A 27213-nucleotide genomic window follows, 5' to 3' on the forward strand; every position below is an offset into this window, starting at 1 on the left:
CCAATCGGTACGTCTGCAAACAGGTCTCTTGGAGACCGCAGCCTCGCGGAGAAGATGCGTGAATCCCCGGCTCCCCGCGCCGATGCCCGAGGCTTTATGCTTCTCCGTCGCTTCGCCGGCCTCCCGGCGCCTGCAGACAGGTGGCGCAGGAAAGGGCTTGGAAGCCAATCAGGGCGTCGCCGGCGCGCCGTTCTCACACTTCTTCCTCCTCGGCTCACTCAACGGCCCTGCGACCCCGGCCCTACCCGAGGGATTCTGGAGGGGGAACGGGGAGCGGGGTACATACAGAAGCCCAGTCAGCCCTGAGTGCCATGTGGGGATTTTCTGGTTTCAGGGGGGTGGTTTGGTTGTCCCTAAAAGGCCACTCGTGGGAGAGGAGCCCAGACCACGGGAGCGCCCCCGAATCCCGCACCCACAAGGCACTCGCATCGTATGTGGTTCTCAGCAGCGGACGGAGAGGGGGGTGGAAGGTGCGTGCCAGCAGCGCACCACGTGTTGGAAAGTCCGGAGCCGCGCCCCTGCCGGATGTTTCTCGGCCTCGAACCTTGCGAAACCAGTGACATGTTTCCCCCTCCTGGCCGCTGCCAACATTGCAATCTTGGCAATCGGTGCAGGAGCAGGGCCCTGTTTTCCTTGGTTTCACCTTAAAGAGAGGTGGAAAATCCTGTGGGACCACCAAGCCTGGGCGCCAGTTCGAGCCCTTTCAGGACCTTTTTCTGTACTTTGCAAACCGCCTATAACTACCTTTCCCCATGCTGGCCCTTCTGAATATGTTTCTGGGGGGCAGTGAAATGAGGGGTCCCCTGCGGAGACCTGAGAAAATCTGGCATCCCTTGGGACTCCAGGGCTCATTGTTAAATGAATTAATTTTTATTTTATGTGTGTTTTCATATAGTTACTGAACATTAAAAAATGTTTGTAAAGATAATATACTATACAGTTCGAATTTCAAAAAATACAGTGGAAAGTAAGGCCCTATTGGCACAATCACAGAGGGGGTTGGATTCTGCCGTTTAGATGGTAATGATTCATCGGTGTTAATTTCCTGACTTTCACCTCTGTCTTACCGTGTATATAGTGGAGAATGTTCTTATTTATACAAAATACAAACTATTTGGAGATAAAGAGGCAGCATGTTGGCAACTTATTCATAAATCGTTCAAGAAAAAACTGAAGTTTATATTGTACTTAAAACTTTTTGTCATTTCAAGAAATATATATATACATTATATCATAAATGTATGATATGCTCTTATATGTAGAATTCCCTAAAGATTCTCCCCCCCCCCATTGCTAAAACTTAAATGAATGAATTCAGGAAAGTGGCAGGACACATAGTCAACACACAAAAATCAGCTGCATTTTCCTACGCTGAGACTTTGTTTTTGTAACAGAGAGATATATATACTGCTTCATTCATTTTGCTGGCTTCCCAGGACTCCACTGCAAGGAGTAACACAACTAAAGTCACTTGAACCGCTGGATGTCTACTGGTGTCACATCATCTCCTACCTACAAACTACACTTCAGTGAGTTTCCTTGGACCTACCTACAACAGCCCAAAGCTTTTACCTTTTTAATCTCCACTGTTATTAGAAAATATATGCATAAAAAAATAAGGAAAATATATGCACACTTATTGTACGGTTTTGAATAAGAATTTTTGAATCACCCACAATTTTACCACTCTGAAATAAGCACACAATATATTAGTGTGTTTCTTTCTAGTCATTTTTCTATAATAATTTATCTACATTGTACATTTTGGGGAAAACTGGAATATATATATTTATATACCTATTTAGCTAACATTTCCTGAGTCCCTACTATGTGTTAGTCACTGTGCTAACCATTTGTTCAATCCTTAAAATGACTCTCTGAGATACTTTTTTTTTCGTTTATAGAAAGACAATATTTTTTATTTTTAAAAATTTTTAAATTTTTTAATTGAAGTATAGTTGATTTACAGTGTTGTGTTAATCACTGCTGTACAGCAAAGTGATTCAGATATATATATATATATATATATATATATATACACATTCCCTATTTATTTATTTATTTATTTATTTTGGCTGCACTGGGTCTTTGTTGCTGAGCTCGGGCTTTCTTTAATTGCGGCGAGCGGAGGCTACTCTTTGTTGTGGTGCACGGACTTCTCATTGCGGTGGCTTCTCTTGTTGCGAAGCATGGGCTCTAAGTGCGTGGGCTTCAGTAGTTGTGGCATGAGGACTCAGTAGTTGTGGCACGTGGGCTTAGTTGCTCTGCGGCATGTGGGATCTTCCTGGACCAGGGATCAAACCCATGTCCCCTGCATTGGCAGGCAGATTCTTAATGACTGCATCACCCGGGAAGCCCCCCGTTTTAATTAGATTGTTTGTTTTCTTATTATTGAGTTATGAGTTCTTTATATTTTCTGGATATAGTCCTTTGCCAAATATATGTATTGTGAATCTGTAATATGTATTCTCCTCTATGTAAACACAGACTAAAAACAAAAGACGAATTTTTTTTCATTTTTTAAACTGTGCCTTTCTCAGAGCAGAAGTGTTTAATTGATGAATTCCACCATATCAGGTTTTTTTTTTTTTCTGTTATGCTGTGTGCCTTTGTGTCCTATTTAAGAAACCTTTGGATATTCCCTAGCGGTCCAGTCGTTAGGACTCGGCACTTTCACTGCCAAGGTCCAGGTCCAATCCCTGGAGCGAGAACTAAGATGCTGCAAGCCTCTCAGCATGGCCAAAAAGAAAAAGAAAAAAGAAAAAAAAGAAATTTTTGTCTACCTAGGGTCACAATTTTAAAAATGTTTCCTTCTAGCTGTTTTATAGTTTTAGCACATATGTTTGGGTCTATGATCTATTTTTAGTTAATTTTTTGTATGGTGTGATGTAAGGGTTGCGGTTCACTTCTTACCATATGGACTTCTAGCTATTTCAGCACCACTTGTTGAAAAGATTGTCTTTTCTCCCATTGAATTACCTTGGCTATTTTGTCAAAAGTTAATTGACCATATATGTGTGTGTTTATTTCTGGCCTCACTAGTCTTCTAACTCCTTGGTCTTTTTGTTTACCTTTATGCCAATATGACACTCCTGATTTCTGTAGTTTTCTAGTAAGTCAAAAATCACATACTGGGCTTCCCTGGTGGCGCAGTGGCTAAGAATCTGCCTGCCGATGCAGGGGACATGGGTTCGAGCCCATGCCATGGAGCATGCCACATGCCATGGCATCCCACATGCCATGGAGCAACTAAGCCTGTGCGCCACAACTACTGAGCCTGCGCTAGAGCCCCCGAGCCACACTACTGAGCCCACGTGCCACAACTACTGAAGCCTGCGCGCTAGAGCCCGTGCTCCGCAACAAGAGAAGCCACCGCAATGAGAAGCCCGCGCACCACAACGAAGAGTAGCCCCTGCTAGCCACAACTAGAGAAAGCCCGCGTGCAGCAACAAAGACCCAACACAGCCAAAAATAAATAAATAAAATAAAATCTATTTTTTAAAAAGTCTATAAAAAAAAATCACATAGTATAAGTCTTACAACATTGTTCTTTTCAAAATTACTTTGTTGTGGGTCTTTTTTGTATTCATACACATTTTAAAATTTTTATCAGCATTTCTAAAATTTATTTATTTATTTTTTTTAAATTATGTATTTATTTATTTTTGTCTGTGTTGGGTCTTCGTCGCTGCACTCAGGCTTTCTCTAGTTGCGGTGAGCGGAGGCTACTCTTAGCCACGGTGCGCCGTCTTCTCATTGTGGTGGCTTCTCTAGTTGCAAAGCACGGGCTCTAGGCGCGGCCTTCAGTAGTTGTGGCATATGGGCTCAGTAGTTGTGGCTTGTGGGCTCTACAGCGCAGGCTCAGTAGTTGTGGCACACGAGTTTAGCTGCCCTGCAGCATGTGGGATCATAGCTCCCCGACCAGGGATTGAACCTGTGTCCCCCACATTGGCAGGCAGATTCTTTACCACTAGACCACCAGGGAAGTCCCTTGGAGTCTGTTTTTTTTTTTTTTTTTTTTTTTTTTTGCGGTACGCGGGCGTCTCACTGTTGTGGCCTCTCCCATTGCGGAGCACAGGCTCCGGACGCGCAGGCTCAGCCGCCATGGCTCACGGGCCCAGCCGCTCCGCGGCATGTGGGATCTTCCCGGACTGGGGCACGAACCCGTGTCCCCTGCATCGGCAGGCCGACTCTCAACCACTGCGCCACCAGGGAAGCCCTTGGAGTCTGTTTTTAAGGAACTCACTCTAAGACACAGGGCGATTTAAATATATGTTTCATTTAAGTTAAACTCCAGGGGCCATCAGTTGGCCTAAGGTGAAATACACACTTCCAGAAGAGTCAGCCAGCATCTGATCAAAAGCCAAATCGGCAATTACCTCAAGGGCTTCAACTATCTTTGAGAAACACCAGAGACTTCACTAATTAGCATGATGAAAGTTAGAAATGGCTTTTCATTTGCATATTGAGTGCCTTATTAATAATTAACATAGTGGGTGTTAAAAATGGCCTGTTATTGATGAAATTGGTAGCTTGCAGTGTTGACTAAAGTATTTTAGACAGTTTCCACCCTTGTTTGAATAGTGTATAAGAATCTAGTAAACTTTCATCATTTTCCGTAAGGTGAAAAAAGAAACCTACAGATTAAAAGTGATTTAAGAGGCATGTCAGTCAACTTCAGTGAATCTACCTTATTTGGGTCCTGATCCAAATAAACTACTAATAATTTTATTACATTTATGAGACAACTGGAAATGTGGATATTTGATGATATTAAGGACTTATTGTTAATTTTCTTGGTGTGACAATGGTATTCAGGTTATGGTTCTCTTTAAGAGTTTCTATCTTAGAGAAATACATTGAAATATTTACTAAGGAAATGAAATGATGTCTGGGATTTGCTTCAAAATTATACAAGAGGGGTGGGGTAGAAGTGAAGCTGGATTTGAGTTAAAAATTGTTGAGCCTGGCTGATCAAGATACGAGGGTTCATTATATCCTTCAGTCTGCTTCTGTGTTTTAAATTTTCTGTAACAAAAGGTACTGTTTTTAGAGAACAGTGTCATACTGTGGGTATTCTTCTGAGGCTTGCTTCTTCACGGAACATTATGTTTCTAAGGGTCACCCATGCTGTATCTGCTGTTCATCCAGTTTTCACTTCTGTGTAGTCTTCCCTTGTATGAATATGGCACCATTTTCTCATTTTGCTGACAAAAGGTATTTGAGATGTTTTCAGGTTTTTGCTATTACAAACCATACTGCTATGAACGTTTTTGAACATGTCTCCTGGGATACATGTCACACGCGTTTCTTTAGGATACATATACCTGGGAGTGGAATTGCTGGGTTATAGCATAGGTATTTGCTGAGTAATGCCAAATTGTCTTCTAAAGTGTTTGTACCAAGTTACACCTCTCCATTAGCACTTCTGTTGCTCCACATCCCTGCCAACACTTGGTATTTTCAGACTTCTTAACTTTCTTCCTCATCTAGTGGGATAATGGTATTTCATATGGTTCTAATTAGCATTTCCTTAGCATATGCATATTAGCATATGCATATATTAGCGTATACTTATTCGGCAACTGCTTATTCATGTTTTTGCCCGCTTTCTATTGAGTCAACTTGTTTATTTACAGGGGCTCTTTGTATATTCTGAATACTGACCTTTTGAGAAGCAGTATAGTATAATCAGCAAGCCAGACCACCAGATTAAAATCCTGAGTGTGCAATTGTGAGAGCATGGCCACAACACCACACTTCCCTGTATCTCAGTTTCTTCATCTGTAAAATGGGCTCACTATAAACCTTACCTTTTGCTATGGGCTGAATGTTTGTACCCCTCCCCACCAATTCGTATGTTGAAGCCCTAACTCCCAATGTGGTGGTAGTTAGAGGTGGGGGCCTTTGGGAGGTAATTAGGTTCAGATGAGATCATAAGGGTGGGGAATCCCCATGATGGAATTAGTGCCCTGATAAGAAGAGGAAGAGAGGGAATTATCTGGCGGACCAGTGGTTAGGACTCAGCACATTCACTGCCGGGGTCTGGGTTCAATCCCTGGTCGGGGAATTAAGATCCCACACACACACACAAAAATAACAGATGGGACATAGAATTAAATATAGTGAAAAACTATAGACCTTCCAAATGAAAAAAAAAAATAAAAAAGAAGAGGAAGAGACACCAGAGCTCTCTCTCTGCCATGGAAAGATACACCAAGAAGATGGCCATTTGCAAGCCTGGAAGAGAGCTCTCAGCAGAACCTGACCATGCTGACATCCTGATCTGGGACTCCCAGGCTCCAGAACTGAGAAATAAGCATCTGTTGTTTGAGCCCCCAGTCTGTGGTCTTTGCTATAGCTGCCAGATCATATTTATGATCTCTTGTGCACTGTCACAGCAAGTGCTCGGTAAATAGTAAGCATTTGTTATTATATGTGTAACAAATACCTGCTCTCTATGGTGGGTCTTTTCATTTTCATGATAGCATTTCAGGCAAAAAAAAAAAATGTGTTTTTTAATTTGGCTCAAGTGCAGCCTTAACTTGGTGAAACAGGAACACTCTGCTTTGCTGGTTAGGTAAGGAAGCAGGAGTAGAAGCCGAGTAACTGGCACCAGACCCCTTACTCCATGACAGTGAAGGATTCCTTACTCCACAGGGAATTGATGTCCTCGACATTCCGGCTAGCGCACCGCTGCAGAAATCATGCCAACTGAATTAGGAAGGTTTCTTTTGGTTGCTAGTGACATAAATAAATAAATAAATAAATAAATAAAATAATAAATGGGAAAAAGAGAGGAGAATTATTGACTCCGTTAATGTAAAAGTCTGGTTTTGAGCACACCCGATTGAGGGGTTGTCTGCTCGCGGGAATCTTGTCACTGGCTCTGCTTCCCTCAGCGTTGTCCTCACTCTCAGGCAGTAGTCTCCGGACTACACGGCCAAGGTAGAGCTGAGCCACTCGGGGCTTACATGCCGTCCGCTTAGTGGCCTCAGGGAAATAGAAGCCCTGTCCTGACTCCCAGGTACTGAACAAGGGGTGTGACCGAGGGGCGTGACCAGGGGCTGAGGTGCTCTGATTGGCTGTTCTGAGTCACATGCACTTCCCTGGAGCTGGAGGGAGGGGCCCGCCCTACCAGAGCCACAGGGCTTGAGAATAAGGGGCCCGTGGGTCCCCAAAACATAATGGGGGTGCTGGGCTCACAAAGCATCTACTACAGTAACATCAATGCGTTCTTCTTACCTTGGCTGGGGAAAGCATATTTGGGACTCCGGATTCAAGGAGAGATGTGGGGAGTGATGATCGAGAGAACACTTGCTTGTGGGTTGTGAGCAGAGCCCCGAAGCATGGCAGCCGGCAGGCAGCTAGGAAGAGCAGCAGCCTGGAGGGGCCTTTCAGGAGGGGCCGGGGAAGGGGCAGGTAGGAGCCCAGGGCATCTGACAGGATTTTTACATCATTGCGAGATGTCAGGTTTTACTAAAAGCTTCCTCCTACTGTTAGTGGTACTTTGGGGAGAGGGCTGTGACCTCGCGGGGTGAGAACATGGAGAACAGATAATGGGATGGTGGAAGTGACTGTAGAAATGGCAGAGACAGCAGCCAGAGCCGGTGGTGATAGGTGACCATAGATGGGATCACAGGACGTAGTCATGACACAGAACGTTCATTGAGCAACTACTGTGTGTCGGGCACTGTTCTGAACATGTCCCACATATCAACTCATATGTTTCTCACAACAACACCCAGAGGTAGGTCTTATTATTACCCCCATTGTAAAGATGAGGAAGCTGAGGCACAGGGAGGATAAGTGACTTGCCCACGACACACAGTTCTAAGTGGCAGATCTGAGATTTGAACCCAGGCCCTCTGACTCCTAACCCTGTCACCTGCCTCACATGGAGGGTTGGTCTTTGCAATTCTATAGGAAGAAAACCTGTTTATAACCTCCTTTTTGTGGCCACACAGCCAGGAGGCACAGACAATATCTGTTGGTCCATCTGGAGGGAAAGATCCCAGAGGGCTGAGGGACATCTAGTATCACAGAGGAGACAAGGCTCTGCTGGGGCAGGAGACCCCCCTGCTGAGTGTGGAAGGGCTGTGGGGATAAAAACTGGTGAGTTTTGGCCACCTGAAACTTATTTCTCCCATTTCTTCCGATGGCTCTGAGGTAGGAGATAGATAGGCCCCAGACTCAGCAGCTGCAGCTGGTCTCCTGCTGATGCTTTGAGATGGGATACCAGCGGGAGCATTGGGCCCTGACTGGGTACATTCTTGTGGATTTCCCAGCCCAACACATGCGCAGAGAAGGCCTCAGTCTAGGGGAAGGACAAAAGGAGGGGGAAGAGGCCAGCTGGAATCCATCTTGGCTGAGAGATGGGCACCCACCACAGGACAAAATATGGAGATGATTGGCCAGAAAAACAACCCAGAAAACTGTCCCTATATGAGCGACCTAAGCCACCCCTGTTGCTTGCAACTCACTCTGAGTTTGCCTGTGTTCTCTGCCACACGTACTTTGTTTCTTCAATGTGTACTTTCCTCCATTTTAGACAATCCTCTTTTAAACACCCACCCTCCACTCTCAGGGAGGAAACTGAGCCTCTCCTACTCTGTATCCCCCTGACCAATCCCCAATCCTACCTCCCTATGCTCTTTTATCCACACCGGTACCCCAGGATGAAAAGGCTAGTCCTGCTGAGGTAACCCATAGTGGGACTTCCTATCACCCAAGATCAGGGAGAATATGCCCTCTTAGAGAAGTGGCAAATGGCGAAGGCACAACCAGAGTACATGTGTCCTTCTTCTGACTCAAGTCCAATGCGAACAAAGGCTGGGATGATTTTCTGAAGACCCTAGTAGATTCAACCCCTAACGCTGGACTTTGATTTAACTTGGAAGGATGTCCAAATAGTACTATCTACCAGCTGTACCCATGAGGAGAAACACAGGATTTAGACAGCAGTCCAGGGGCACGCTGATCAGCTCACCAGGGACCGACCTCACATTTGTGATGTGGGTGAGGACGCAGTCCCAAATCAGGAGCCCACTTGGGATTATAATTCCCTGGGGGGGGAATGAAGGCCAGGAACCACATGGTCCAATGCCTATTAGAAGGAATGGGGGAGACCTCCCTGGTGGTCCAGTGGTTAAGACTCCGTGTTCCCAATGCAGGGGGCGCGGGTTCAATCCCTGGTCAGGGAACTAGATCCCGCATGCCACAACTAAGACCCAGCGCAGACAAATAAATAAATGAATATTAAAAAAAAAAAAAAAAGAAGAAGGAATGAGAAAGTGCATCAGAAAGCCAGTTAACTATGAAAAGGTCAGAGAAGTGACCCAAGAGAAAGAAGAAAACCCAGCTCTCTTTCAGGGACGGCTTGTGGAGGCTTTTAGAAAATTTACTAACACAGACCCCTCCACTCCCGAGGGTCAAGCTCTGCTGAGACATTTTGTCAGTCTGCCCCAGATATTAGGTGACAACTCCAAAAGTTACAATTAGGCCCACAAACCCCTATGCACCAATGCTTAGAGGTGACCTTTGGGGTATTTAATAATCGAGATCAAATTCAGGAGGAGGAGAGAACTCAGTGTGAGAAAAGGCAGGCCAAGGCTCAAGCTAAACAGGTAACAGTTGCTGTCAGCCATGCCTGGGAACCTCAGGGCAACCCAAAGGGGACAAGGAGTTTCAACCATCAGTCTCGAGGGAAAACCAACAAGAGGGAATGCTTCAAGTATAAGTCAACTGGCCACTGGGCCTGCAACTGCCAGGAACGCCCCCAGGCCATGCGCAGTCTGCGAAGAGACGGGTCTCTGGAGATGGGCGTGCCCTCAGTCCTGAAGGGGAAAGGCGGCTCTGCTCCAGATGGCCATGCTGGACAACTGAGGCGGTCCCAGGGATTCTGGCGGCTCCCCCATGCCCCCTCACGAGCTGTCCATCTCTGTCGAGGAGCCCCAGGTGGTCCTTGATGTGGCAGGTAAGAAGATGGAGTTTTTAAATTGATACAGGAGCCACTTATTCTGTCTTAATTTCTCATGCTGGGCCTCTTTCCTCTAAAAGTTGCACAGTTAACTGGTGTTGACAGAAAGCCTTGAGCGCATTACTTCCCTGGGCCCCTCACTTGCCCGTTTGAACAGAGTTTGATCTCACCTGCCTTTCTAGTTGTTCCTGAGTGTCCTGCCCTACTACTGGGGTGAGACCTTCTGGGCTCCCTTGGGGCTATATTAGGGTTAAGGGTGGGCCTAGGGCAGCCCTTTATCTTGACCCTGGCTAAGGCAGATCAATGGGAAAAGCAAGGGCCTACTCGAAGGCTGATCTTCAGCTCTTGCTTTTTAACCTGCTTGTTACGTTTGCTTTTTCCAGGTTACAGCAATTCAAGATGATGGTGATGCAGGGTTTGTATCCACTGCCTGAAACCAGTCCTGCCGGAATAACAGAAGTTGCCCTGGGGCCCCTAACAAGGCAAGGTAAGAGCTCCCTGGCCGCAATTAAGTTGGGTCTATGAACCCAATGTCAGCCTGAAGAAGCTACGGAAGATGAACCATGGCCCTTCATCCTCCCAATAAGATTTTTTTGAGTCCACGTCTCTCAGGAGGGATTTGAGGTAGGAGATAGGCCCCCGGATGAGCAGTTGCAGATGGTCTCCTGCTGCTTCGAGATGGGATACCAGCGGAGGTATTGGGCCCTGACTGGGCGCATTCTTGTGGATTTCCCAGCCCAAAACATGTGCAGAAAAGGCCCTCAGTCTAGGGAAAGGGCAAAAGGAGGGAGAAGATGCCAGCTGGAATCCATCTTGGCTGAGAGATGGGCGCCCACACCAGGACCAAATATGGAGATGATTGGTCAGAAAAACAACCCAGAAAATTGCCCCTATAAAACAACCTAAGCTGCCCCTATTGTGTGCAACCTCTGTTGCTCTGCCACGTGTACTTTGCTTCTAATAAACGCTTTTATCTTTTTCGCAATCTTTGTCTCTTTGCTGAATTCTTTCTTCAAAGAAGACAAGAACCAAGGTCCTTCTTCCAGCCGCTCCACCACCAGAATCAGCTACAGCATCCTTTTGGGGAAATACTATTCTACCGAACCCTGAGCCACAGGTGGGCAGGATGGGGTGTCATAGTCACCAGTGGGCCTTGCCCCAGCCCAGGACAGGTAGGTGCAGAGCGGCCCCTCCATGGTCAGCTCTGCCTGGGGCGACCAGGCTGAGGTCTGCCTTGTCGGGGAGGGGAGAGATGGGGGTCCCACTTTGGGTGACTGAGGAGTTACAGGGACAGGGAGAAAAATGGAGAGGGACAGACAGTGAGGCACATACAAGAAAGACACAGAGAGAAAAAGAGACACAGGAAGAGATATAAAGAGAGAGATGGAGGGACTTCCCAGGTGGTCCAGTGATTAAGACTCCATGCTTTCAATGCAGGGAGCGTGGGTTCGATCCCTGGTTGGGAACTAAGAGCCCACATGCTACGCAGCCCGGCCAAAAAAAAAAACAGAGAGAGAGAGAGAGACAGCGGGAGATACAAAGAGAGATACAGATACAGATAAACAAAAAATGGAGAAAGACAAAAGGAGACCAGAGAGATGGACAGAGACAGTGAGGTCAAGATAGAGAAGAGAGATAACAATGGCAGGCAGAGAGAGAAACTGTCAGATGGAGAGACAGAGAGAGAGACAGCAGTAAAGATAACTCCCTCCAGGATAAAGCAGGCTATAAAAAAGCAGATCAAAGGCACTAAAAAAAGATGCCTCTCTCCCCACCCCTGCCCTTCTCAACCCCACAGAGGGAGGCCTGCAGGGACAAGCTGGCAGAGATGCACCGCCCACACTGACCTCCTTCTAGGCACTCCCACAGCAGCAGCCGGTCCTCCTTCAGCTCTGCCCACCTTCCCTCCTGCTGCTGGCCAAGCCCATTAAGCTGCTACCCTAGCCACAACTGAAGGCCCCACGCCCTGAGGAGGAAAACCCTGAAGAGGCATCCTTGCTCCCCGGCACCCCAAACCATCAATTAGTATTAACGAGGGAAGGTTCCTCTCTGCCTAAAGACCCCCATCTGGGCTCAGATGGAGGGGAGGCCCCACCCCCATGACTCAGGAGGTTAAAGGGCCTAGAGCCGGCCTGTGAGCCCATAGTGTCCGGATGACGTGTGGCAGCAAGAGAATCACCATCCAGCTGGTGAACCAGGAGGCAGGGCCTGGAACAAAGGGCACAAAGCCCTCTCGGGGCCAGAACTACAAAGCAATCCGAGCAGCCTGCCTGGATGAGGGGATCCTGTTCCGAGATCCCTATTTCCCTGCTGGCCCTGATGCCCTTCGCTATGACGAGCTGGGGCCCGACTTGGAGAAGGCCAAAGGGGTGGAATGGAAGAGGCCCCATGTAATGTGTGGATGGGGGTTGGGCTCCTGGGTCTGAGGAAGGAGGCTGGGGGCTGGGCTCCTGGTCTGAGGGAGGAGGTGTCACTGTGGGACCAGCTCAGAGCAGGTTCAGCAATCCTGGGTCAGGGGAGGCCCAGGGAAGCCAAACGGCTGCCCACAGGTTTTACAAGCCTCTCACGGGGTTGGAGGCGCTCATTACTCCAGAGCCGCGAGGGCAGGAGGGAGCCCGGGCATCTGACCCCCCAGCTGCTTCTTCCCTCCCCTTCCTGGCTGAAGTCTGGATTCCCCCATCTCCCCCAGGAGTTTTGCGCTAAGCCCCAGTTCATCTGTGAGGACATGAGTGGAACAGACATGTGTCAGGGGAGTCTGGGTGAGACCACTGAACCCATGCTGAGCCCCCAGATCTGGCAGGTTGCAGTGGGGACCCCGACAGCTCCGCCCTCAGCCTCCCCCTGCCCTGTCCCTGCCCCTCCCTCTCCCTCTCAGGCTCTCCTCTCCTGGTGCCTCGGTCTCCCTCTTTCCACCCTCCCCCAATCCCAGCCTTTCCTGCCAGGTAACAGCTGGTTTCTTGCAGCCACTGCCTCCATCACCCTGTACCCACGACTCCTGTCCCAGGTGGTCTCCCCGGGACAGGGCTTCCAAGATGGCTACACAGGCGTCTTCCGCTTCCAGGTAAAGCTCGGTTCCTCTGTTCATGCCACAGTTTCCCCCAGGGTGACATGGATTTCATAGTTGACACTGTCCCCATGGGGCTGTAATTTCCTGACTGGTACAGCAGGGTCAGGCGTCAGAGGTTGGGGCCCAGCAGGGTTGGAGGTGGGAAGCTGAGCCCAGGCCCCTCCCCTGCTGGGTGGACGTCGTGGTGGACGACAGGCTGCCTGTGCGTGAGGGGAAGCTGATGTTCGTGTGCTCGGATCAGAGGAACGAGTTCTGGGACCCACTCCTGGAAAAGGCCTACGCCAAGTAAGGACCCCGACGCCACCAGGGGCAGCCCCAAGTCCCAGCCAGCAGGCCCCAAGCCACAGGGGATGCCCGGAGCACCCCCGACTTCTGGGATCCTCTAGACACCCCACCAAAGATCTCAAACCAAGGTACAGCCCACAGGACCCTCATGTCATACCATCGCCTGAGGACCTCCAAATCATAAACACCTCCCTGATTTTTTTTTTCTTGGTGGGGCATGCCTTGTGGCATGTAGGATCTTAGTTCCCTGACCAGGGATTGAACCCGTGCCCCCTGCATTGGGGGCCCAGAGGCTTAACCACTGGACCGCCAGGGAAGTCCCCCTCCATGGATATTTCACACAAAATATTCCTAGATACCAACTGAACACTCTTAATTCTGAAGGAGACAGAAATCTCGTATCAGGCCCCGGTGTCACCAGATTTAAGTAATCCCCTTGGGGGACCTGTAACCTCAGACAATCTCTCCTGATCCCTTGAGAAACCCAAGACACCTCTAAAGTATTGGGTGTAATCCTGGGACCCTTAACTTTTCACTTTTCCCCATTCTGCAGCTCTGAAATCCCTGACAAACCCCCTAGGGATCACCCCCCAAAGCAGACATCTCCCACAGACTCAAAGTGTCAGACACAGACCCCAGGATGCCCAGAATTCTGACAGAGCTCTTCTGTGACCCCCAAATCACGCAGTCCTGGTGGCCCCAAAGCCACCAGCCAAATTTCTCAGGGCTTACCAAGGGCACCCTCCTTAAGAGTCTGCAAATTTGGGGGACAGCCCTTGGGACCTCACAGCATGAGACAGAGGCCCCCCACATTCCCATGGTTGCCCAAGATACTCGCCCATACCTCAGACACCCCACCCGAGACCTGCTTCCACAGGCTCCACGGCTCCTATGAGGTGATGTGAGGCGGCCACATGAATGAGGCTTTCGTGGACTTCACAGGCAGTGTGGGCGAGGTGCTCTACCTGAGGCAGGGCACTCCAGGCCTCTTCTCTACCCTGTGCCATGCCCTGGCCAAGGGGTCCCTCGTGGGAGCCACTGCCCTGGTGAGAGAGTCAGACTCCCAGGAAGACCCCCGCCAGGACCAGAGTGCAGTCACAGCTAGAGAGGGGCGGTGTCCTGTGTCTTTCTCCCCTCTGCTTTCACTGTTGGCTTATTGTCTCTCACAAATCTAATGCCAGCAAGTCAAAAGGACATTTATTTGCTCTCACGACTAATTAAGCTTCAGGCACAGCTGGATCCAGGTGCTTAGTGGCTGTTGTGAATGCGTTTTTCTATTCTTGCTTCTGTGTTAGATTCACTCACAGGCAGGCTTTCCTCTCATGGGCGCAAGAGTGGGCCCCACAGCTGCAGGTTCCTCCTACTGCCCCCGGGGGATGTGTGTGTGTGAAAAAAAAAAGTGCCTCTTTCTGAGAATTTCAACAAAAGTCTCAGGACTGATTTTTCCACGGGCTCAGTTTGGGTCATATGTCCATCTGTGACCCAATCACATATTCATTCACTGAGTCAGTCTAACTCATTCGTTCATTCATTTATTTAATCCTCTACTCAGTTACTGAGTGTCTTTTGCATTTCTCCACCTCTTTTCCTCTCTGTCCTGTATCTTTCTTTGTCCCCGTGTCTCTATGTCTCTCCTCTTTATTTCTATTTTCAGTAAATTTAAAAAAAATAAATTTATTTATTTTTATTTTTGGCTGTGTTGGGTCTTCGTTGCTGCACGCGGGCTTTCTCTAGTTGCAGTGAGCAGAAGCTGCTCTTCATTGTGGTGCGCGGGCTTCTCATTGCGGTGGCTTCTCTTGTTGAGGAGCACAGGCTTCAGTAGTTGTGGCAACGGGCTTAGTTGCTCCGCAGCATGTGGGTTCTTCCCAGACCTAGGGCTTGAACCTGTGTCCCCTGCGTTGGCAGGTGGATTCTTAACCACTGCGCCACCAGGGAAGTCCTATGTCTCTCCTCTTTAAATCTGTTTTGGTCTCTTGTCTCCATCTGCCTCTCTCTCCTTCTCTTGCCTTCACTTGCCAACTCCCAGCCCCTCTCAGAGCCTGGTGCCGTTCAGTTAGGTGCTCTGGGTGACTCCTGCTTTGGTGAAAGGAGGTGGGGATGCAGAGGGGAGCCCTGTCCCCTGCTATGGCTCATTGTCCTCTTCCCAGAGTGATCGGGGCGAGTACCATACAGAAGACGGGCTGGTGAAGGGACATGCATATTCAATCACAGGCACACACAAGGTGAGGAACCCCCAGGGTGGGCTGGCAGGGGGTGTCCAAGCACTAAGCCCCCACTGACCACGTCTCCCTTAGGTGTCACGGGGCTTCACCAACGTGTGTCTGCTGCAGCTGCGGAGCCCACAGGGCCGAGTGGAGTGGCCTGGGGCCTGGAGTAATAGGTGGGATGGATCTGGGGTGGGTGGGTGGCTCGGTCCCACCTGCCCACCCCTTACACCTCGGTCTCCCCAGATGCCCATGCTGGGACGTGCTCCCCGCTGAGTGGCGAGATGCCTTGCTGGTGAAAAAGGAGGATGGTGAGTTCTGGTGAGTGGGGCAGGGTCCCCGGTCTGCTTCGGGGAGGGGCGCCAGGCCAGCAGGGTCAGGGAGGGGGCAAGTCCCGCTTGAAGGGACATGGGAGAAGTTCATGCGGGTGGGTCCTAACGGGGAGAAACTGTCCGTGTCTGTGGTAATCCGGCAGTTGGGTTCTATTTCGGGGAGTCGAATTAGAATTAGCAGTGACATTAGTGAACTTGGAAGCATGGTAATCTTTGGAGGGTTGAAGGGGGATGGGAAATATTTAGGGCAGTTGAGGGAGGCTTGGTGACATTGGGGCATTTCTTGAGATTTGGCAATATTGAGGAGCTGAAGGATACTTACTGGTAATAGAAAATCTGAGGGTCTTGATATTTGGGGGTTGAAGGCAATTTGACCATATCTGGGGGGAGTTTGTGGATCTTGGCTATTCGTAGGGCATTTCTGAGGACTTGGAGAAATCTGAGGGAGCTGGAGGGCTCTAATTTGAGGGTCATTTCTGGAGACATGTATTATTTGGGGGACTGAAGTGTACTTGGCGACATTTAAGGAATTTAGGGGCTTTGTGACTTGGGGGGTCATGAGCTATTTGGGGCGGGGGCCAGGCCAGGGTCTGACTGCCGGCCACCGTCCAGGATGGAGCTGCAGGACTTCCTCTGCCACTTCGCCACCAACCAGGTCTGCTCGCTGAGCCCTGAGGTGCTGGTCCGCAGCCCGGCTGGAGGCAGCAGGCACATCCACACCTTCCAAGGCCGCTGGGTACGCGGCTTCAACTCTGGCCGGGGCCAGCCTCGTGCCGGTGAGGCCTGGAGGGGCCCCTGAAGGCAAGCAAGGGGGGGCCGTGGCAGGCTGGGTAACCCTGTTTCTTTGTCCTTTACTAGAAACCTTCTGGGCTCACCCCTAGTTCCTGCTGATGCTGCTGGAGCCTGACGAGGAGGACAAGGGGCCCTGGGAGGGCTGGGGGGCAGCAGGGGCGCGGGGCCCCCACTGGGGGGCGCACTCCCAAATGCACTGTGCTTCTGTCACCCAACCAGCGCAACCGGCGGCGCCTGAGGGCCCAGGGCCTCACATACCTGACCGTGGGCTTCCACGTGCTCCAGGTGGGACCCCGGGCTGGAAGAGGCAATGGGGGTAACACAGAGGCATGGAGGTGCAGGAGGCCAAAGGGGGGATCTGAGGGGGTAGAGGATGGGGGCCGAGGGTCAGAGTCAGGAGACAGCTGAGGAAATCGGAGGTGGGGGTCAAGGAGACACTGAAGGGCTAGGGAGGGCGCAGAGGGAGAGGCTGGGGGTCAGAAGGGTAGAGGGGTGAGGGGTGAGGGGTCAGAAAGGAGACAGAGAAAGGGCTGGAGGAAAGGCTGAGGATCTGGGAGGGGACCAAGGAGCAGAGGGCACAGATGGGAGGGAGGGGTCCGGAGGGGCTGGGGCAAGGGCTTTAGAAGGGGTGGGATGGGAAGAAAAGAGAGGGAGGGGTGTGGAGGGAGCCGGAGTGGGGGGACTCTGAGGGGTGGCTGCCTCTTCCTAGCCCTGACTCCCCTTGCTCTTCCTTTTTACAGATCCCAGAGGAGGTGGGTATCAGGTAGGACCCCAGATTCCATCCATCTCTGAGCCAGCCCCAGCAGCTGGGACAACCTGGGGGCCTGGGACGCGCTTGGGGTGATGGGTGACCAGTGAGTTTGGACAGGGCGGTGTGGAGGATGCAGTGGGTCGGAGGCTGGGTGGGGTGAACTTGGACGGCGGTGGTCACGCCGCCCTGCCCCCCAGCTGCTGGGACTGTGGGACTCCCCAAGCAGTCGCGCGCTCTTGCGGGGCCTGCTGCGCGCCGAACGCTCGCCCTTCTGTGCCCGCCGCGACGTGAGCCTGCGCCCCGGCCACTATCTGGTGGTACCCAGCGCCCCCACGCCGCCCGCGCCGCCTGCGCCGCCCCTGCCGCCCGTGCCGCCGGCGACGAGGTCGACTTCACGCTGCGCGTGTTCTCCGAGCGCCGCCACACCGCAGTGTGAGCCGGGATCCCCTGCCCCGCGCCTGGGTCAGCCCAGCGCCCCCAGGATCCCACCTAGACCCCACCCGAGCCTCAGCTGAGACCCCGCGCGGCCCATATCCCCAGCCGTGGGGTGAGCAGTCCCTTCCCCCCATCTCCCGTCTGTAATTTGCAGGGAGATAGATGATGTGATCAGCGTCGACCTGCGTGCCCTCATGGTGAGGCGCTGCTCTGGGAAGGGGTGCGAGGGTGTGTGTGTGCTGGGGGGCTGGGGTCCTCTTGGCCAGAACTAAACACCATCTACCCCACAGGTCCCCTACATTCCCCTGGAGCTAGAGATGGAGCAGCTGTTTCAGGAGCTGGCAGGAGAGGTGAGGAGATGGGGCAGGGCTAAGGGGGTCCCTTCCCTCCCCTACCCTCGCCATGTACCCCTCCCTCCCTTTCTCCCTCATCCTAGACATCTCATTTTGCTTTGATTTCTCAGTCTGTCTGTGCTTAAATCTCATGAGCTTCTTTTCTCAAAATGCTCACAGCTCTTCCCTGCCTCAGAGCCTTTGCTCAGTCTGTACCCTCCCCCTGGACTGCTTTCTCTCCCTTCACAACCCCTGCCAGGCTAAGGCCTTATCTTTCCAACGTGCCCTGACCCTCCCCCAGGCTGGTCAGCTGCTTGTCCTCTGTGGGCTCCCACAGTCCAATGCTTCCCCATTGCAGCCCTGACCACTCTGGGGACAGGTCTCACTCCCTTCCAGGACCAGAAGCTCTGAGAGGGCAGGCCTGGGCTCCTCTCAGTCCCTGCTGTGTCCCAGCATCACCCAGCATACTGTCTGGGCGGCCCAGGGCTGTTTGCTGAATGACTGCCCGAGTGCAGGCTCACAAACCGGCTCTCTCCTTACCAGGAGGAAGAACTCAATGCCCCTCAGCTCCAGACCTTATTAAGCATTGCCCTGGAGCCTGGTGAGTTGGGGACCAAGAGTGGACTCCAGAGCCCCCATGTGTGTTAATCCACGATGCTTCTGGGAGTCAGGCCATGGGAACCCTGGGCTCAGCCTGCTGGCGTCTCCCCTGTAGCCGGACCTGTGGGTTCTGTGATAGGACCCGTGGCCAAGGCCATGGCCACGTATAAGCCCATCTTCCTTTATGGAAGTGTAACTGTCCTGAGCACAGACCCAGAGCCCCGTGCCTGGGTTCAAATCCCAGCTCTACTAGTTTCCAGCAGTCCCGTGGCTTTCTGCACCTCAGTTTCAGAAAGGATTGTTGAGGATAACAATAATCCCTACGCTAACGGCCAGTACGCAGAAAGTACCTTTTTTTTTTTTTTTTCCTGTAGCCAGGGCCCACGCACGGACTCCCAGAGAAATCGGGCTCAGGACCTGGGAGCAGCTGCTGCAGCGTTTTGGGGTATATGATGGGGGCATTGCCCGGGTAGGGAGGATGGCCTCCTCTTCCCTTCTGGGGACATGGACCTTAACCAGATGCCGCAACCCCAGCATGGGCGAAGCCTCGACCTGTACCACTTCCAGCAGCTCTGGGGCCACCTGCTGGAGTGGCAGGTAAGATGGGGGCTGGGCAGGGCACCTCCTTCTGGAGGGAGAGGCACCTTTACTAACATGGGCATAGGTGCTCTGTGGGTTAGCAGGGCCCCCGGGGAGAAGGGGAACTTGACTACACCACGCCAACCTGGAGGCATCTGGGTGGGATATCCCTGCCCCATATACCCCTTTGTTGTCCCTCTACTTGTCTATCACTGGGAGGCGATAATTCCCCGCCCCGCCCCTGCTCTGGATCCTTGTGAGGAGATGGTCCCAGGTCTCCCCACACTGCAAGTGGTAAGCCACTGTTCACTGAGCCCTCACTAAGCCCTTTGTGGTCAGAATATCACCTTGTCCTCACAACACCCTTGTTACTGCTGGTACTGTTATTCCCAATTTACCGAATGGGAAACAGACACCCAAAGTGGTTAAGCTGCTTGCACAGGGCAGCCAGGAAGAAAGGGAGGTGGGTGGGAACTCAGGCTCTCTGGCTCCAAGACCCACTTTCAGCCTCCTTCAGGGTACCTAGGGGCCTGGGGGTGGGACTGACCAATACCTCCCTGCCCAGGCCACATTTGACAAGTTCGATGAGGACGCCTCTGGAACCATGAACTCCTATGAACTGAGGCTGGCCCTGAACGCAGTGGGTATGGACAGAGGTCCTGCGGGATCCTGGGGACAGATCTGCTCCCCCTCCTCCCCTGTACTCCTCCCCCGCCATCCACAAAGCCCACACCTCAGTTGCCCACTCTTGGCAGGAAATGGGTGACCCTGAGAGAGGCCCAAAGGGGAGAATCCTCTGTGTGGGGGGAGGAGGGCACTGAGGGAGGGAGTGTGGCCCTCCTGGGAGGGGAAGGGGGGGTGGGCGCTGGTGTCTGAGAGGCCCCAGCTCCCAGGACCTCATGGTAGAATGTCCTGGACTCCTGGACTCCTTGGGTGGCCCTGGGTGCCTGGAGCCTCCATTTCCCTCTCTGTAAAATGGCTAATACACAGGGTGGCCAGGAGGAGCCTGTGGAATGGAGCCCACAGGGTTTAGTGCTGGGGAATGCAGCTTGCATGACAACATGCCAGAGTGCCCGAAGGAAGGCTCCCACTGAAAGGCTGAGTTCTTCCAGGAGACGTAGAACAGCCCCATTCCATTTGCGTGGGAGCACAAAAATCCTAGCCAATGAACAGAGGCAGAGAGCAACTTTTTCCCTGGGCTATACAGTTGGAAAAGTGCGTGTGATCTGTCCCCCACCCCACCTTGCATGGACGGGGTGTGGTCTGGGATCAGACACAGAGCTCCCAGACCCCCACCCCACCCCAGGGCTCGTCTGCCACAGCAAAGGGAAGGGTGAGACATGGGGAGATGGGGGGCTGGGGGGTGATGTGACCCAGAGTCTGAGAGGCAGGGGGAGACCCTGAGGGGGGAAGTCAAAGGTGCAGGGAGGTGCAGGAAAAGGGGACTCAAGACAGGGGGTAGATGGAGTCAGAGAGAAGATTGGGAGATGTGAGCCTGAGAAACAAGGGTCCCAGGTAGGCAGAAGCAGAGGCGAGAGAGGGTGGCGGAAGGTGGAAGGCTGTACTGTTCCCGCGGTATGCCCGAGCGCCTGGTGCAAGCCTGGTGTTGGTCTAGGCAGAGGAGTGCTCTAAGGGGCTGACGTGCTGATGGTACAGACACAGAACGAGCAAAACGTCTAGCGCAGATGGTGAGAAGTCCTACAGTGGCAAAAGGAAACAGGCCATGGTGCTGGGACCCGCAGAGGGTGAGGTGTGGGTTGGGACATGGCGGTCAGGGAAGACCTCACTTGGGTGATATGTGAGCAGAGACCGGAAGGAGTGAGCCTTGGGGACTCCAGGGAAGAGCGGTCCACATGGGGAAAGTCAGTGTAAAGGCCCTGAGGAGGCTGGTGTGGAGGCAGCGGAGTGAATGAGGGGCCCAGTGATGGAGATGACAGGGGGCCAGTGTGGCTGGAGCCAAGTGGGGAGGGGGAGGTGGTCAGAGAGGAGATTGGTGGAGGAAGACAGGAGAGCCCCACGAGGCCTTGGGAGAACAGCTCTTTAAAAATTCTTAAATATGTATGAGAGGGAGGAGGGAGAGGCAAGTCCAGGGTCAGGGACTTGTGTGTGAGCCTGGAGCTGACAGGCAAGGGAAAGGTGGTGTGTATGGTGGAGGGAATACCAGGGAGCGGGCCAGCTGGGAGCAAGGTCCGGAGACCTAGCCAATCCTGGGCTGGCGGGACGGACAGGAGAAAGAAACTGCTCCGATCCAATCCTATCCTCTGCTCCACAAACACCCCCTGAGCCCCACTCTGCTCCAGGCCCTGTGCCGGCTGATGCTGGGGATTCAGTGGTGACCAGAAGCCCTTCCTAGACCTCACCCACCACTCACTCCCCTGCCCAGTGCAGGCGCAGCCAGACCCACCAAAGACAGTGACAGCCCAGAGGGCTCAGGGCAGGGATGTGGAGGCCCAGAGGGCTCAGGGCAGGGACGTGAGCTGTGGGACCCCAGAGGAGGGGCTTGATGCTGCTTGCTGGGGGCTGAGTATCTGAGAGGACTTCCTGAAGGAGGCGTGTATCAGAGTAGGAACACTCTGGGCTGAGAGGACGTGGTGTTCTGGGCAGAGGGAACATCAAGTGCAAAGAAGGCAAGGCAAAGCCCAAGGTCAAGTAGAGGAGAGGGAGGCGGGGAACAGGAGATGAGGTGCAGCCTGTGCAGGCCACCAGGCGGCTGGGGACAACAGGGGCCCTGGGGAGGGGTAACCAGGAGGTCATGGTCACTAGGGCCCAGTAACCGAGGTAAGGGCTTTCACAAGGACTGGCTTTTAAAAGCCTCTGTTGGACGATTCCTCATCGGAGGTGATTTCTGAACTCCAGAAATCGCCCCTGATCTGGAGCATCAAGAAATTGACTCCATACGGGGCTGACAAAAATGCTTTGCTGCACAGAGATATTCTCTGGTGTCTATTAGCAGAAATCCGGCAGTTTAAAGGAATAATACTACAATAGTTATGATGTGCCAGACACTGTCCTAAGCTCTCTACATATAACATCTTCACACGACCTTATAGGGTCAGGGCTATCATAGTCCCCATTTGACAGATAAGGAAACTGAAGCCCAGAGAAGTGAAGGGAGCTGCCCGTGGCCTCACGGCTGGGATGAGGCAGAGCTGGGACTAGAGAGGTGGGACCAGGCCCCCCTGGTGTCTGCCTTCCCTGGAAAGTCGGAGGGGTGGTATGACCCTGAGGTGGGGCTCCCGGGGCAGCCCAGGCTCAGAGGCGGCCTCCCCCGGGCTTCCACCTGAACAACCAGCTGACCCAGGCCCTCACTAGCCGCTACCGGGACAGCCGTCTGCGCGTGGACTTCAAGCACTTGGCGTCCTGCGTGGCCCAGCTCATCTGCATCTTCCGTGAGTGTCATCCCTGGCACTGGTGGGACAGAGGGAGGACGTCTCCATGGTAGGTGGACCAGGGAGGTGGGCGCGCACCCTGCCCCTGACAGGCCACTGCAGCCAGCACCTGGATGGGGGCGAGGGGGTCGTCTGCCTGACCCACAGACAGGTGAGCCTGGGCTGCAGGGAGGGGTGGCACGGGAGTGTCAGGAGTCCCCTGCCTCATGCCTGCCGTTTCCTCTCGCTCGGTGGATGGAGGTGGCCATCTTCTAGGACCTCAGCCTGGGAGCCCTGCCTTTCCCTTCTCCCAGCCCAGACCAGGGTTTCCTCTACAGGAAGGGGGCTGATGCCCTGATGTTAAGCAGTGATTCATAGCGTGGCCTTGGGAGCCAGCCTGCCTGGAGCTGACTTCCGCCCTCCCCCACCCCCACTCACCAGCTGGGTGACACTGGGCAAGTCACTGCACCTCTCTGGTAAATGGGCATGGTAACAGCACCTTTCTCATGCAGGCTGCACAAGTTAGCCCACGTTACACGCTTACAACAGGGCGTGGCCTGGAATGGGTCCCCAACAGCATTCCTACTTTCACACACTCACTCATGGGAACAGGGATCGGGGCACTCCCACGCCCCACCTCACTCTGGCAAGAGGTGCTCTCCTAAGAGGTGGAGAACAGATAGAAAAACAGAGGACACTGTAGGAATCCTTCTTAAAAATATTACATGTTTTATTATCCTGTCCCCAGAAGGGTGGTTTATCCAGAAACCGAGAAAAAAAAATAATCAATCGGAATAAACTCAAAAAAAAAGGGGGGGGGGAGGTGGTGGAGTGAAACCATCCACTAACAGGCAGCTAGGCCAGCAGCCCACCCTCCGCCTCGGGGGGGGGGGGTCCCCAGAGACCCACACCGACGGCAGACATCAGAGAAATCAGTAAGGGGCTGGGGGAGGGGAGCAAATCAGCTATGTCTTCATTATGAGAGCAAGAGGCGGCGAAGGTATGCTGCTAGGTGAATATATATTTATATAATAAATCCGTAAGTTAATAAAGTAAATAGTAATTCTCTGAAAGGTTTTTTTCATAGTTTTTTTTTTTTGTGGATTTTTGTGTGTTTTTTTTTGTGTGTGTCTTGTGTGTGTGTGTTTTTTCTTTTTTTCTTTTTTTTTTTTTGCGGGTGGAGGGGGTCCTTAGAAAATCTGAGAGATACGCAGGTCCAGACAAAGCAAGGTGGGGGCTGGCTGGGGGTGAGGGTGGGAGGCTGGTCTGCCCAACCCCACTCCTGGTGCAGAAGAGGGGGGACTGAGCTGAACCCCCTCATCTCCTGGCGATGCCAAGTGAGGGGAGGGGAGCAGGGAGCAGGGAGCAGGCTGGTCCTCTTTCCTGCCGGGCAGCTGTGGCGCCCTCTACGGGGCCCATCGCAGGCCCGGGCGGTTCCTGGACAAGGCACGTCGGGCTTTGGCCTGGATGTGGGAGGCCTTGAAGGGACCTCAGGGGAGAAGAAATGGACCAGGGGGGTGGTGAGGGGTGGGCGTTTCTAGGGCTTGGAGGGGGCCTGTTTTGCTGTGAGGATCCACTGTCCCCTCCACAGAGTTAAAAAAACAAAACAAAACAACACATCATATATATTTACCAGACCAGAAGCGCTGACCCCGGAAGCCTCCCTCACCCCCGTCCAGGGGGAGGGGGAGATCCTCCTGGCCCACTGACAAAGAGAGAGGAGAGAGCCTGCCCCAGCCCCTCCCTGCCCACCCCACTCCCGCCCAGAAAGGACTGACAGAGAGTGCTTTGCATAGATACAGAGTCAGAGGAGCGGGGCCAGGGGGTGCCCTTGCAGCGGGGGGGTGGGGTGGGGCAGAAAAGCTCCCCCAGCCCCTCCTGGAGGCTGTGAGGAGGGGTGTTTGGTCAGGGTTTCTCTGGTGGGGGCCTCACAGGTCGCTCTCGCCGTACAGGGCTGTGGAGAAGGACTTGTAGTCGAGGGCCCCGGGCACGGCATCAGGGCCCTGGTATGGGGCCATGCGGGCGATGCAGTACTCGGCCTGGTCAGGGGGCAGCTCTCTCCGCAGCTCCTCGGCTGTGATGAAGTTCTGGGGGCGGCAGGGCGGGAATCTGGGTCACCCCCGACACGGACGCTGGCCCACCGGGCCCCTCATGCCCAGCCCTGGCCGCAAGGGCCCCTCCCCGCCGGCCGCTGGGTGCCTCCCAGGTGTCCTGCTCACCTTGTCCCCGGCCAGGACCTTGAAGGAGGCGATGACCTGGTCGGCCGTGTCTGTGTCGGTGGTCTCCCTCGACATGAAGTCGATGAAGGCTTGGAAGGTCACGAGGCCGCTGTGGTTGGGGTCAACCACGCTCATGATGCGGTTGAACTCGGCATCGCCCTGCGAGGGGGGTGGGTGGGGGACGGGCGGCCTTTAGCGGGGCAGGGTGGCCGGGCCGGCCCGGTGGCTAGAACCAGGTCAGGAGAGCAGGGCCCGACCCCAGCGCACACGACAGGCGTCGTCAGCCCGCCTCCAAGGGTCTTGGCTCCCCGGCCGACTGCCCCACCTGCCCCAGACCTGGGGCGTGCACCCTCTGCTCCTCCCGTCCCGCGTTTCTGGGAAGTGGGGAGTTGGGGAGTGGATCTAACAGGCCTACTGCTCCTCAGCCCTGGCTCGAAAGTTAGCTCCGGAGGGCGAGGAAGAAAGAAAGAAAGAAAGAGAAAGAGAAGGGGAGAGAGCTGGAGGCCTGACCTCCTCTCTCCGGAGACTTCCAGGAAAGGAGGTGGGAGGCTCAGGGAGTCATCGGAGGGACCCCAACCAGCAGATGCAGCAGAGGAGGAGGAGGGAGGCCAGGCCATGCTGCTCTGGTGGAGGAGTGTCCCCGAGGACGCGGACATTCTGGAGGCGGTGAGGAGGGACGGAGGAGGGGGAGGGACGGAGGAGGGGGAGGGACGGAGGAGGGGGAGGAGAAGAGGCACAGCAGCAAGGGCAGGCAGAGGCAGCATACCAGGCTGTATCCCGTGGAGATAAGCAGAGCCCTGAAGTCATCGGAGTCCATGCTGCCCGTCTGCTTCTGCTCGAGGACGCAGGGACAGCAGAGGAGACCGGGCCCAGAGTAGGCAAGAGGGGCCGCCCCGTGTGCACAGCGGGGAAACAGGACAGTGGCAGGGAGCGGGGGAGACAGAGGCGGCCCCGAGAGACCAGGTAAGGGGGAAGGTGTCCGGAGAGACACAGGGCAGGGAGGAGGCAAGAGAGCCCGTGAAATGGCACACATGATGGCAAGGGGTGGGATGGCCAGAGGGAGGGGAGACAGAGAGAAGGAGAGAGAGAAAGAGAAGAGCAGTTAATGCCACAGTCCGCTGGGGCCCAGGGGGCGCGTACCTGCCGGTCATTCTCCACGTCGTAGCCCAGGCTGATGAGACAGGCCTTGAACTCCTCCGGCCCCAGCGCCCCGCCGTGGTCCTGCCGGCGTCCGAAGGCAGGTGTGCACAAGGGGCGGTGTGGAGACCAGGCCGGCACCAAGGCAGGGAGAGGGGCCCAGGTCACATGCAGAGGGTGGGGGAAGGGGACACACGGGGGAGGGAAACACAGAGTTAGAGGTGACGTGGACAAGGTGATGGCCAGGGCGGGGCAGCTGGAGGGGCGTGGGTGGCCTGGAGGGCAGTCAGAGCAGGGGTGGGAGCTGAGAGGTGCAGGATTGAGGCTTGAGTCCCAGGACTCCTGGGAGGGAAGGGGGGAGCTCTCCTCACCTCCAGGATTTGGGGTGGGAGAAAGGGGATTGCACCCCCTCCTGCTGGGCTCCTGCCTAACGCCCAGAGCACATGCTACCCACAGAAAGCAGGCAGATGACACATCAGGCCCGGCAGGGCCCGGGGCAAACTGGTGCTCAGGGCCCCTCTAAAGGGGCTGCCAAACCAAATCTGACTTTTAAGGACACTGTGTGTATGTGTGGATCAGATTCCTGGGTCAGGTCTCAAATCCCTGGTGTGCTGGGACCTGTCTGTTCAGGGCTGCATCAGCAGGTTGGCGAGGATGCACAGCCCCGGGGGCAGGGCTCGGGACTCCCCTTTCTCTTCCTGAGGGAAGCTGCCCATGCTGTGGGTCGAGGTGATACACCTCTGCAGCCCCTTCAGTGGCTGGGGCCCTGCCGGCCCCTGTGAGTGGCCTCTGATACTCAGCAACTGCGATGTAAACAAACGGACAGATGCAAAGACGCAGGGGGCAGGGTGGGAGGTGACAGTGGGGAGGGATGACAGCAAGGGGCAGAGGGAGCGGCTCACCTTGTCGAAGTGATTGAAGGACGCCCGGAACTCCTGCATCTGTTCTTGGCTGATGCCTTTGGCATCGCGGGTGAGGATCTGGTTCTCGACCTCGTTGATGGTGCGGGCGATGGTGGTGAGCAGCTGCTCCCAGCCCACGCGGATGTGCTGCGGGAGGAATGAGGGCGTGAGTGTGGGCTAGGCCGGCAGGTGGGGATGCTGGGACCACCGCAGCTGTAGCTGAGGGGGGCT

General features: G+C 53.6%; 2 protein-coding genes across 15 annotated transcripts in view; one reads left to right on the forward strand and one right to left on the reverse strand.

The window, feature by feature from the left end:
* The first annotated feature begins 12132 nt into the window (after positions 1–12132).
* CAPN12 (calpain 12) lies at positions 12133–23144 on the forward strand. Its single transcript, XM_032614380.1, is given in 22 exon segments — positions 12133–12369; positions 12669–12738; positions 12922–13040; positions 13177–13331; positions 14209–14377; positions 15479–15553; positions 15626–15711; positions 15782–15856; positions 16480–16643; positions 16726–16828; positions 16830–16944; positions 17400–17411; positions 17608–17735; positions 17771–17842; positions 18000–18042; positions 18136–18195; positions 18721–18778; positions 19152–19222; positions 19312–19374; positions 19922–19996; positions 22607–22745; positions 22838–23144. Coding segments are annotated over 22 exon segments (2334 nt in total). The 3' UTR covers positions 23083–23144.
* Positions 23145–23430: 286 nt separating this feature from the next.
* Positions 23431–27213, reverse strand: part of ACTN4 (actinin alpha 4) — a 72580-nt gene continuing 68797 nt past the window's right edge. For 7 of the 14 annotated variants that reach the window (XM_032614368.1, XM_032614366.1, XM_032614373.1 and 4 more), the window contains 4 exons: positions 26983–27129; positions 26084–26164; positions 24944–25102; positions 23431–24811 (listed from right to left, as the gene is read on the reverse strand). In XM_032614368.1, the coding sequence (XP_032470259.1) occupies positions 24653–24811; positions 24944–25102; positions 26084–26164; positions 26983–27129 (546 nt within the window). In that variant the 3' untranslated portion in view covers positions 23431–24652. Of the gene's footprint in view, positions 24812–24943; positions 25103–25709; positions 26165–26982; positions 27130–27213 lie in introns of all 14 variants that reach the window. The other 7 variants (XR_004347077.1, XR_004347078.1, XM_032614369.1 and 4 more) reach the window with 5 other exon arrangements.

Source organism: Phocoena sinus, chromosome 19 (assembly GCF_008692025.1).
Source record: "Phocoena sinus isolate mPhoSin1 chromosome 19, mPhoSin1.pri, whole genome shotgun sequence".
NCBI lineage: Eukaryota > Metazoa > Chordata > Mammalia > Artiodactyla > Phocoenidae > Phocoena > Phocoena sinus.